General features: G+C 40.1%; 2 protein-coding genes across 6 annotated transcripts in view; one reads left to right on the top strand and one right to left on the bottom strand.

The window, feature by feature from the left end:
- pigb (phosphatidylinositol glycan anchor biosynthesis, class B) overlaps positions 1 to 2,799 on the top strand; it is a 9,341-nt gene extending 6,542 nt beyond the window's left edge. For all 4 annotated transcript variants that reach the window (XM_084359394.1, XM_084359397.1, XM_084359395.1 and 1 more), the window contains exons 7-13: positions 6 to 146; positions 234 to 285; positions 372 to 583; positions 1,434 to 1,498; positions 1,574 to 1,793; positions 2,334 to 2,511; positions 2,591 to 2,799. In XM_084359394.1, coding sequence (XP_084215520.1) covers positions 6 to 146; positions 234 to 285; positions 372 to 583; positions 1,434 to 1,498; positions 1,574 to 1,793; positions 2,334 to 2,511; positions 2,591 to 2,704 — 982 coding nt within the window. In that variant the 3' untranslated portion in view covers positions 2,705 to 2,799. The remainder of the gene's footprint in view (positions 1 to 5; positions 147 to 233; positions 286 to 371; positions 584 to 1,433; positions 1,499 to 1,573; positions 1,794 to 2,333; positions 2,512 to 2,590) is intronic.
- Positions 2,670 to 12,012, bottom strand: ccpg1 (cell cycle progression 1). 2 transcript variants are annotated; one of them, XM_084359372.1, is made up of 11 exons: positions 11,893 to 12,012; positions 10,727 to 10,816; positions 9,952 to 10,069; positions 9,271 to 9,353; positions 8,977 to 9,166; positions 8,771 to 8,863; positions 7,196 to 7,552; positions 6,793 to 6,902; positions 6,219 to 6,338; positions 4,690 to 5,999; positions 2,670 to 3,597 (listed from the first exon to the last, which is right to left on the bottom strand). In XM_084359372.1, the coding sequence occupies exons 2-11, from the start codon at positions 10,784 to 10,786 to the stop codon at positions 3,408 to 3,410; spliced, it is 2,631 nt and encodes an 876-aa protein (XP_084215498.1). In that variant the 5' UTR covers positions 10,787 to 10,816; positions 11,893 to 12,012; the 3' UTR covers positions 2,670 to 3,407. The 2 variants fall into 2 exon arrangements, with proteins under 2 accessions (XP_084215498.1, XP_084215499.1); XM_084359373.1 differs by lacking the exon at positions 8,771 to 8,863 and having other exon boundaries at positions 11,893 to 12,009.

The following is a 12,012-nucleotide window of genomic DNA, read 5'->3' as shown; positions in this document are numbered from 1 at the left end:
TCCAGCAAAAAATATTTGTCCCTGGTGGCCTTGGCAATCATTGTGCGGCCGACAGCCCTGATCGTCTGGTTCCCTTTGCTGATGTATCATTTCTGGCAGGAAGAAAACAAACTGAGGCTCATCACTCATAAATGCATTCCTATAGGGTTTGTACCTTTTTAATGTCACTTAAAATAATCTGTATTTCATCCTCATGTTTTTGTTTAATAATCCTTTTTTTTCCTCCTTTCCAGAGCTGTGGCTGTTGTGATTTCAACACTGATCGACTGTATATTCTATGACAAGGTGAAACATTAAATCCATGTGTTTTTAAATCACACTAACTTCTGCTCATAGAGTCAAAAATAACAGTTTTTCTCTGTGTGTTTCAGTGGACCATGGTCCAGTTCAACTTCCTCAAGTTTAACATCGTCTACAGTGTGGCTGATTTCTACGGCTCTCATCCCTGGCACTGGTACTTCACTCAGGGCTTCGCCGTTGTGATCGGCCCTCATCTTCCTCTCTTCCTTCACGGCTGCACCATCGCCTTCAAAAGATACAAGATTCTGTTGGCAGCAGTCGTCTGGACGCTCGTGGTTTACAGGTAAAACGTTTGCGCTCACATTCACAGGCTTTAGTTATCAAACTGAGAAGGTAGCTTCGAGAAAGATAGCTTTTCATTCTTTCTAAAATAAAACCTCACATTTTATTTGTGATATTTTGGCATTTAAAGTAAGTATATATTTATTTTAAGTTGATTATCCTTGTGTGAATGTTTAATATCTCGAGTGTCATACATTGTTTGCAGGTTTCTTTCATCATCTATGAAATATGACTTAATATCTTCGGGTTGGGACGTCAATTGAGGACATCAGCTTTTGGAAACACTGCTCCACATTTTTCACCATTTTCTGACATTTTATTGACTAAATAACTAATCAATTAATCAAGAAAATGATTCACAGATTAATCGAGACTGGAAAACATCATTGGTTGCAGCCCTGAGTGCATGTGTTTTTAATGTTATCTTGTACTGGAAGTTGCCCTTTGAAGTTCTCTTGTAAACAAAGTTTTGTTTATGTTAAGTGTTAGTCACCAACACAAACATGCTGAATTCATTTCCTTCCTCAGTCGACATTTGCAAAGCTGATGTTTTTGATCATTTTGAGTCCTGTATTGTTTATATTCACATTCACTTGCTAGCAGTTTTCTTTTTTACTCCCCTTACTGGTGCAGTTCTATGTTTTTTGGCGTGTTGCTGCCACATGTAATCAGTGGAATATTTTTTTGAAACAGTTTGCAGGACTGCAAAAGATACAAAATAGGGACCCGCTCAGGGAAATGTTTTTCCACCGCGATGCCAGTGGTCAAATGCTCCTCAGAGCTTCACTTCAGGCAGTTTGATTGTGATGAGTTCTGCTCTGTTGTAACATGTTTGAATCCTTTTTATTCAGTTTGCTTCCTCACAAGGAGTTCAGGTTCATCTATCCGGTGCTGCCGTTCTGTATGATCTTCAGTGGTAAGTTCTCAGTATCACATCAAAAACATCTACGAACGGACAGATATGTGTTTTTTAACACTTCTTCCTCTGCAGGCATATCCCTGGCTAACTTGAAAGCGTGGCGACGAGCTGCTGCCTTCTTCTTGTTAGTGAGTAACCTGACTGCAGCGCTGTACACCGGTCTGATCCACCAGAGAGGCACTCTTGACGTCATGACTCGTCTCCAGACACTTTGTGAAGTCAGCAACATCTCCAGCCCTCCGCAGACAGACGTCCTCTTCCTCATGCCCTGCCACTCAACGCCTTTTTACAGGTGCATTACAGCCGTTCACACCTGGAGGACAGTCTGCAGTCTAAAGACTAAATTTTGAGTAACTGTAGTAGTCCTATAATCAAAAGTATTTCATGGTGACTCTTTTTTACAAGAGTATATGTAAGTCCATGGTGACTAAAATATGTTTGAAATCTGAGCCCTGAATTTTCCTGAATAAGATCTTGAAAACGTGACTAAAGCTAAAAGTTTCCAAAGCTTAAAACTGAGACAGAATAAATGGTCATCAGTTTCATGCTCAACCTTGGAAACAGCAGGAAAAAAAATCTCACCTTGAGGTCCATTTAGTGGATGTTGTGGAGTTTTCAACCATATCATGTGTTCAATGGTAACTGTGCAAACATGACCCGCTGATGAGGACAGGAGAAAGCTCGATCTCAACTATTACAGGGACCTTGAGGTGACTTTAATAACTTGATACAGGCCAAGTGAAACATCAAACTTTACAAAAAAACACTTTGGAAAGTAAAAATTCCCTACCTTGTGTTGAACACGACCTGACTGACGGTTCTCTCTCTGCAGCCACGTCCACTGTCCGATGAAGATGAGGTTTCTTGAGTGTCCTCCAGACCTCGGAGAGGAGGGTTACGTCGATGAAGCGGACAGATTCTACGACGACCCTCTTCACTGGCTCAGGACATCATTTCCGTACAAATCTTCTCTACCGACACATCTGGTTTTGTTCGATGTTTTGGAGAAGGTAAGACATCCACAAGCGATAATTCTCCATGTGTTTTAAAACGTTTTGTCTAAAATTTGATGTGTTTTTGTTGTTGCAGGAAATCTCTGTGTTTTTGCAAGCGAATAACTTTGTGAGGACAGCAGAGATGTTTCATACTCATTTTCCTGAGGGAAAAGTTGGAGGAAGCATCTTTATTTATGAAAGGCACTGACAAACACTGGAACAATGGCAATTTTCTTTCCTCAATAACAATGTCACATGATATAGATTTGCTACTGAAATTAAACTCTTTTTTTTTTAACATCACTGTGTCAAATGTGTGTTGTTTTGTTATTATTCACAACTAAATTTGGTGTGACATTATTTTTCCAGTCTTTTTTCCCCAACACATGGACATAAACAAGTAAAACTGCCAGGTCCAGTTAAAACAAGCTCGAGGTGGAATGTTAGAAAACTGCATATTAACTCTGAAAGCATAACAACAACCTTGTCACAACCCTGTCTCTGTAGCAGCAAATTAAAACAACTACATGACTAGACACAAACATCCAAAATGTGGCATATCTTTGTTTTTTTATAGTTCGGTTCCAAATTACCATTTTCTGCTCATTATTTTAAAGTCTCTTTTTAAACATATGTAGTACCGATCGCGTTTCAGCAGAAAGTCTTCATCAGATCAATAATTTAAAGGCCAAAATAAGAATGAAACTAAGAAGAGCAAATGATGTCAGATATGCCACATCTTCCACTCCGAACCTAGTAATTACTTCACTGAACACAAACGGATCAACTTCAGTCAGTAGCATTGAAAAGTTAACATTGTGCAAACGTACAAAAAAAAAAAAGGAGATTTAGCATCTACATACAATCCAAAATAGAATTTGCAACTAGAATATTAAACCGGTTGAGATTTATCAGTATTTCGGATCAAACGGCATTGGACCCAGTTCTATTTTCACATCAGCAATGTGTCGGTCTGCGTTTCTTCCTGATCGGCTCCATTTGCGTTCACTGTGTGGTCGAGGTCGGGCTCTCTGCTGCTTTCGCTGATGATGTTTTGCCCTCGTGTCCTTGGAGTCTGCGTCGGGTCTCTCAAACGGCCCGCTGTGGGATTCAAACACAAAACATAAATGGCATGACTTAGTATTATTGTGTTGAACTCATGAGTATGTACAAGCTGTTGGATGATAATGGAAAAACATCTGAGGTTCTGACTGCAAAACAACTAAAAATAAGTCCTAACTTGAAGACTTCGGTCAAAGATGTCATTCACAAAATATTTTAGCTGTAAAAATAGCTTCAGTATGAGAGAAGGCGGCCCAGAAGAGTCCTCAAGTCAGCAAGACCTGCTCACAATCCGTCAGCTGCAGTAGACTGAACATTTAACAACACAATCAAAGCAGTCTAGTAACACAGGAAATGACAGTTTGCACAACTCCACTGCTTCAACACTGAAAAAAATGATGTGTTGATTTGAATGATTTGTTGGAAACACTTTTAAAACTTAAATTTTTTCAAGAGTTCATTAAATATTCTGTAATAAATAAATAAACAATGTAACAGATGATCCTTTCTGCATCTATTTAGATAATCAAGTAATCATTTCAGTCATTTTTGAAGCAACTCTACAAACATTCGAAGATCTGGACTCTAAACTTTTGGATAAAACAAGATATTTGAAGACGTCACTTTGGGCTCCATCCATCCATGTTGCACTCAAGTTTGTGAAATAATATTTTATTTCATATTAGCTTAGGAATTAATTTACAGATATAGATTTCTTAACAATTTCAGTTCATGTCATTTAGTCCAATTTTTGGGAGAAAATATTAATTTCCTTGAAAGAAAAGCTAATTTTAAATCAACACCGTCTCTATTTCCCCAACATTAGTATCAGATTGATGCTGCGTTCCAGACAACTCAGAACTCAAACATTTCTGACTTCCTTCTAGAAAATGTACAACGTGATGTCACTTGAAGTTGGTAAAGTTTGTAAAAGGTTGGAACTAGGAAATTCAGACCTCCAAGGTTGTCTGGAACGCAGCTTAAGGCTTTCATTCCATGAAAAACTTTGAAATAATCTTGGAAATTATTCAGTAATTGTTTGGAAGTTCTGGAAGGAAAGCCTTAGTTAGTCTTCAAGGTGGCCTTCTTGTATCATGAGATACCTTGTGACTACAGCCCCAGGAGACTTACTTTGGGCCATAGCTTCTTGTGTAAGCCTCTCCAAAGAAGTGGCGGTAGACGAAATCATCAAGATCTCCAAACACATTGTCATCAAGTCCGTGGTACTCATGCATGTGGGTCAGATAGTCCTCCACGCCGCTGACAAAGTCTGTGAACAGCATCCGATCGTGGATGAACACTCCATTGTGGAAGAAGTTGTTGATGAACATCTCCAGGTCTTTCCAGTGGTGGAAGTGGTCGACTTCCTGCTGCAGGTAGCTCTGCAGCAGCTGGTAAAATTCATCTGCTCTGATTGGATCCATGGCTTTGTTGAAGAGACTCATGGACTCCTGGTAGGCACAGTCGAAAACTCCAGAGCATCCTTTCAAGTTGGACTTGGGGCCGTTTTGACCTCGATCTTCGTGAACTTTACCTCCTGATTTCCGGGTGTTGTGGCTGCTCTGGAAGGAGTCATCAAATTTGTGTGCATGTCCGTGGTGAGGCTTGTGGGATCTGTGCTGCCACGACTCTCTTGATTTCTTCTCATGACTTCTCTTATCATAAAAACCTCTGGCTTTGTTGATGAAGGTGGAAGCTGAATCCTTGAAGTTTCGGAAGGTTAATTTGACAGAATCTGAAAACTTCCTCAGATTCTCCTTCACAGCTTCCTTTGCTTTCTTTATCTGCTCTTTGTGGTGATGAACAAACTCCTTGGTGGAGTTCTTCACAGCATCAAATGTCTCTTTCACCTTCCCCGCCATGCCTGGCTTTGGTTTCTTCATTTTAGGCTCAGTGTCTCCTTTGGCTCTTTCTTCCTTTGTTTCCACATACAGCCTCTCCCACAGGTCGGAGCGCTGCTGCTCGAAGCTAAGTCTCTTCTCCAGCTCCATCAGACGCGACTGAAGCTCTTCGGACTCCGAACCAGCTTCCTTTTCAGCTCCGTGGATGCGACCTCTCAGCTGATTTAAGTCCCTCCTCAGCTCATCTGTAACCTTCCTTTCCCTGTCGAGCTTCTTCCTCAGTGTCTGTGCCTCGGCCATCATGTCTTCCCTCTGGCCTTGGAAGCTTCGGATCAGCTCTTTCTCCTCCTCGAGCTGATCTTTCAGCCTCTGGTTTTCTGACAGCAGGGAGTCAGTAACTGCTCCCGATGCCTCCCAATCTTTAATCTTGTTTCGCAGGTTTCTCAGCTCCTCCTGTAAGGTGGACAGGGTCTTTTCTTCACGTTCAAGGGAGTTTTTCAGCAGCTGGTTCTCAGCTGTCAACGTCTGCTGCTGAGAAACAACGTTACTCCTTTCCTCAGCCTTCTGTTTCAGCAACATCTCCAGGTCATCTCTCTGAGTCTGATGGGAAAAGAAGGTACAAGAGGGGGAATTATGGCTTTTTGAAAGGGATGCAATGAGTAATGATTAATCAATGAGGTCACAAAGTTCACTCAATTTGAAAAGCGAAACAAAATTGAGGAAGAAAAGTGAAACAAAGAGCTTTTGCTTCAGTTTTAACTAACAACATTTCCATACGGTTACATTTGCATTTATTTTGCATTTGTACTATGCAGTTACCTGAATGTGAGCCTGTTGGATGTTGAGCTTGTGGTTCTCTCTCTTCATCTTCTCATTCACCTCTGTGAGCAGTGAAATTACTTTTTTCTCATCCAGGTCATCCAGGTCGAAGTCGCCCCTCTGGAGAAAAGGAAGAGACGAGTTTTGGTCCATTAAAGTCTGGTCCATTCTAGTACTTAATATAGTTTACTCTTACTTACTCTTGTTGGATTATCTTTTTCTATCTAAATGTCGTTTACATCTTGTGATATATTTTTTACTCGAGAAGCAGCATCTGAAAAGTATGTAATTCCCCATGGGGATCAATAAAGTATTTTCTGATGCTGATTCAAAATTGGAAACGGGTGGAATTTTTCACTGATTTATCACTGGACTACTGTGTCTTGTTGCATCAAACTAGCGTGCAGGGTTTCTGTGTTTAAGAATAAAGTCAATTTAAATATAAAGAAAAATAAGTCTGCATTAAAGAAGTAACAGAAGTCAAAAGCATGGTAAAGAATGAATCAATCGTCATGTATGTTTGCTGTGAATGAGCTTATTATTATTGTGAGTTGTGACTTGTGTTGTGCCTGACCTGGTTTGTGTGTTCTCGTAAATGACAGTGAATCAGATCTCTCCCACCATCAAGGTCATTCACTCTGATTTTCTCCACAGTTTTCTGTCTTTCCTGAATCTGCACTGTGCCTGTCAGTGAAACACCAACACATTATTTACACAAACAAAACATTAGAAAACATTGTTACAGGTCAGTCGGTCTATAATGTCTGTAAGAGTAGGACGGGTACAGTACTCTTGCACCTGGTCAACCAAATCTAAAGAGCCGTGAAAACAAACTGAGGATAACTCTGACACAAAGTACATTTCTAATGCTGCAGTGAGAGACTGACCACGACAAAACCAAACTAAAATCTCTGTGAAAATCAGGTGGATTTCATAGATGAACTTCTGCGTTAACAATAACGTCAGTAAAATCTTACCATGGAAGTGTCCAAAGCCCATGCTGATGGCTACGACGAGGGCGATCAGGATACACTTGTTGAGAATGCTGCTGCCCTGCATTTGCACATTTTGGCCATCCAGAGCAGCAGCAGGGGGTCTTGCTTCAGCCTGCTCCTCCTGCTCTCCGTCATCTGCCTGCTCCTCCTCCTCCTCCTCCTCTTCTTCTTTCTCACTCTGGCCTGTCTCCAGAGCCTCCTCCTCCTCCTCAGGCTCTGTCACGATGCTCGTGGTATTCTTCCTCAACCTTCGTCTTCGGACAACAGTACCGCCGCTTCGCCCTGCCTCATCCTCACTGCTGCTCGAGTGTGTCACTGCAGGCTGCTGCACCGGGAAAACTACAGAAAAATACACAAGGTTATGGTTGTAGCGATCCCATGATGAAAAGAAAGTAACAGAAAGGAGGAGGTACACACAAAAATATCAGGCTCAGAAAGCACCATGTGAGGTCAATCATGCAGATAACAAACATTACAGATTAACTGATTCCCTACTGTTGAACAACTCTGTTGCAAGATCTTGATTCATTTTAGTGTTTGTGAAATTAAAACATTAAAAGAATATTTTGGAAATAATATTTGCTTTCTTGCTGAGAGTTGGATGAGAAGATCGATAACACAAGACAAGAAATAGTCCGACACATAAACACTGTAACATTGCAAAGAGTTGTTTTTACACTTTGGTTTTTGTACAGATTAAACACATAAGATTTAACATGTCTATTAGCGAGCTTTAGAGGTGCTCATAAGCAAATTTCATTACCTTCGGACAAAGCTAAGCTAACTGGCTGTAGCTTCATATTTACTGTACAGACATGAGAGACTCTTAGAAGCCCTTTTGTTTCTTCATTTCTGTTTTATAGTTGTATTTATAATTATTGTTTTAGTTGTTTTCTGCTGTATTCTTATTTATATGTATGCTTCTCTGTGTTAGATTTGCTGGATTAAAAAAAAGCTAAATGTCACCAAAGAAATTCACACCTTAATTCACACCTTCAAAGATTAGATTTCAAAGCGTATGGCTGCAAATTATCGGCTCACAATTCTTAGACTGACTCATAATATCACTACAAGGTCTCTATAAGGCCTCTTCACACTCTAATCAAATAGTCTGCCTGGAACAATAATTGTTGTCTGATATATCCTACGCAAAAAAAGTATCCACATTAAAATCCTCAGTGCATGTGAGGCGGAGGCTTCAAGTTCCCACATCTTGGCTTCCAAACTATTTATGTCACCAATCGTGCTTGTATGAATGTGAAAACAGCCTTCTAGTGTCAAACTCTGCACACAGTGGAGCTCAAACAATCAACTGTAGGAACAAGAAGAAAAACATGTTGTTGACTGAAGGGGGACCAGACGTACACCACGCAAACATGCAAACACGTGGAAAAAAAAAAAAAACAGTGAAGGAAACTACTTTGCATTCTTTAAAATGTGGTTGAACATGCACAGCTGGCTCACATCAGCCTGTGTTCTTGTCAGCCAATAATCAGGATTAGTTCTGTGAGCAAGCTTAGCATCATTTAAGATTCACTCCAGTTTCAATCAGGCCACCTGGGAAAGAGCGGCCTCCAGTGAGCTGACTTCTCAGGTGGTAGCCTAAGCTCAGGAGTCTCTGTGGAAGTTTCCAGTGACTCAACCTCAAACCTGCTTCGACGACGTACAAAACAGGCAGAGAAAGAAAGTTTTTGCGTTGATGTGGCGAAGAAGACGCAGTGACAGTTCAGCGTGTCAGCGTGTGTGTGTTGTAGCAGGCCTACCAGTCTCAGCAGCAGTGAAGGCGTACTGGCTGCTGCAGGAGGTGCCAAGGTAGAACTCCTCATTGGCTGCTGCCTCTTCGCCCACCTCAACATGCTCGTCCTCCTTCAAGTCTCTGAGAGTCACAATGTCCGAGTGATCGCTGGAGGACAACAGACTCACATTCTGGTGCCCTGTGGTGGTATTTCCAGTCTGGAGAAAATATAATATATTAAAGGTTAAGGGCAAGGCAGCAGCAACAGAGTGGCTCTGGATTGTTTAAAGAACAGGTTATGCAGGTTATTTGTCTGTCTCACCTCAGAGGCGTACAGTGTCTCTACGGGTTTTTCTCCCAGAGTGTCATCAAGTGACTCAGCGATGCTCTCCTCAACACAGTCAGCTGAAAAATGGGTTTTAAAAATGATATTCATAACCAAGGCGGCAACTCAATTTTTCAACACAATTTTGGTGATTGATTAATCTGTTGATTAGTTTACATGATTAAACTATTTATTGTTTGGTCCATAAAATGTCAGAAAACAGTTTTTAAAAAATGTTCAAGAAGACATATTCAATTCCCTGTTTTTGCAACAGTGCACAACCCACAGATATTCACTCTCTGACAACCTAAAAACTGTATTTCTTTTAGCATTTGTCCTTGATAAACGGACATCAATTAATCAGTTAAGAAGAAAGTAACTAAGAAAAATTAACAAAATTAAAAAAGTTGATAAAATAAGTGTTGAAGGCAGTCAACAGTGTGACTTTCAGATGTCTCACAAAGTCAACGCTGATAACTGTAATTCAACTAAATGAGATTTATTCACTTGTTCTTTCATCTCCCTACAAATCTGTATGCACATCAACACATAATGTACTAAAATAATGATTTTTGTTTTTATAATATTACACAAATAACATAACTAACAGTCAATATTACTAATAAAAATCCACTACTATTATACTTGCGGCTAAAATGATAATATGAGGATTTTTACCAGCAGATGCAGCGGCCTTTGCGTCCTGCAGCTTTGTTTCTTCCACTGGAGGGCGCTCTAACAGCTCGGCTCCATAGTCCACCACCGCCTCTGATCCCAATGTCTCGATATCTGAACCCTGTAAACACAATGAGCATATATTAAAACTAGGCATGTTGGAACACAAATGTCTTTATTAATTATCAGAAGTATAAATACTGCATTACTTGATAAGTCTGAGCAATAGGAGCCTACAGTAAATATTTCTGTGTAAGATGATTTGTAGCATTGACTGGCAAAGTTAGAAATATTAGAAAAAAGAGAAAAAGAGAACGACATTTGCTTCTGTGACTGAACAAACATCAGTTGGCCAGAATTGCTTTCAGTGTAAAAATCCCATAAAAGGGAAAAGCTGCAACTGCAACTAATTATAAGCAAAAATAGTCTTTAATTGCAACAATTGTTTTCATGACAAACACTCCAGCTTGGATTTCAGTAGTAAAAGAGTATTTTTGCATACAAGTTGCTGCAGGCAATTGTAGATTTTCCCCTTTTATGGGATTTTTTTGTTATTTGCAAGTTTGTGCCACCAAATCAGTTTACTATGTCTGAAAGTATTGTAGTCCAATCAAATTAAGTCTATCATCCGGAAATGTTTATTTGACTGTAAATTCATCTCTATTCAATACCATAAATGTCAGCTCCTAATCCTTCTCTCCTTGTTGCCACCTGTCAAAAACTATATAACAAAAAATGAAACTAGCTGGGATTAAGAAGAAGGAAAAAGGATTTGTACCTCATTACTGATAATAGTCCAGCCACAGGACGACTCTGCATCACTTGACGTCTCTGACATTTCTGTCAGTTGTCAGCAATATACAGGGATCTGGAGGATATAAGGAGGTTAAACACTGGGGGCAGCATGTTGTGGCGATAAAGAAAAGTAGGCCAGTGTGTCGCAAGCTGAAGAATAGTTGAATGAATCTTGAGTTTAAGCAGGCCAGAATTAGTTTATTATTGTTAACAATCAAGATACCATATACAATAATAAACATCCAACTGTAAGGGTTTGGGAAATTGTTTTTTTAATAATATTACAAGTTTGCAGGCCAAGTTCAGTTGCATACCACATAACCATGTTTCTTTACAGCCTCTATTCTGGTCTATTAAATAAAGGGGGAAAAGAGTGCTAAACAAATAAACCTCCCTTGCTTTGCTTCACTTTGTGTTGCATTTGGTATTCAGAAAATGTTACTTAAAAAACATTAAAAAGCAGGAACTGAAACAAACATCTGCTACTGCTTTACTGTGTATAGTTGGTGAACATGAATCGGTGAACCCTGCAACTCAGACTTGAGCTCTAACTTGAATTGCAGGGTGCTGTGCTGTAATTTTAATCAGGTGTACACCAACACACTGCTGGTTTTTCTTTTCTGGTAGCCTGTACCTGCATGAGGAGCACTGAAAAGTACCCCAGACTTGGAGACACTTAACAACAACTTCGGGTTTGTTTTTGATGAATGAAGTGACACAAATATATAGAAGTACAGAACAATACAGCTCATTGACACAGAGTAACATCTGGCTACTTTGAAAACAAAATCTCATGAACTTGAACACTGTATTTACAAACAAACAAACAGGAGAAACGGCGCCCTCTAGGTGACAGAGTACAATAACAGCTATGTGGTGATGCCAGCTCCTGCGGCCTGACAATGACAGCAGCCAGGTTTAACATCGGTTTAACACTGCAGCCTTTAGCTGTAGTTGACATTAGCTTCGTCTGTTAGCATTCAATAATGACAATTAGCGGTCTGTTAGCAGCTAGTTAACTAGTTATCGACGCCTCCTCTCTAAGAATCGCCAGAACGTATAATTAGTGTCGTAGACAACGTATAATATGTTTAGAAGCGAAACAATACCGCTATCTTTTCAATAAATGCGAAAATGGAGTAAACTCACCGGTGTTTAACGCCCAACAACGAGGCAGCTGTTTACAAGCAGCTCCAGAGAATTGCAGTATACCCAAGCCTAGGTTATCCGTTAACAACCATGAAGCCGACCGTCCACGGGAAATGTAGT

The sequence above is a fragment of the Pagrus pagrus genome, assembly GCF_965226575.1.
Source record: "Pagrus pagrus genome assembly, chromosome: 1".
In the NCBI taxonomy this organism is placed as follows: Eukaryota; Metazoa; Chordata; class Actinopteri; order Spariformes; family Sparidae; genus Pagrus; species Pagrus pagrus.
This window is presented reverse-complemented; position numbering and strand designations above follow the sequence as displayed.

Excerpts from the sequence above, each read along its gene's own strand:
- ccpg1 (XM_084359372.1), bottom strand. The coding sequence starts at position 10,786 with ATGTCAGAGACGTCAAGTGATGCAGAGTCGTCCTGTGGCTGGACTATT. Across the intron at positions 10,070-10,726 it reads GGACTATTATCAGTAATGAG|GGTTCAGATATCGAGACATT; the intron begins GTACAAATCCTT and ends TTGTGTTTACAG. Across the intron at positions 9,354-9,951 it reads AAAGGCCGCTGCATCTGCTG|CTGACTGTGTTGAGGAGAGC; the intron begins GTAAAAATCCTC and ends CCCATTTTTCAG.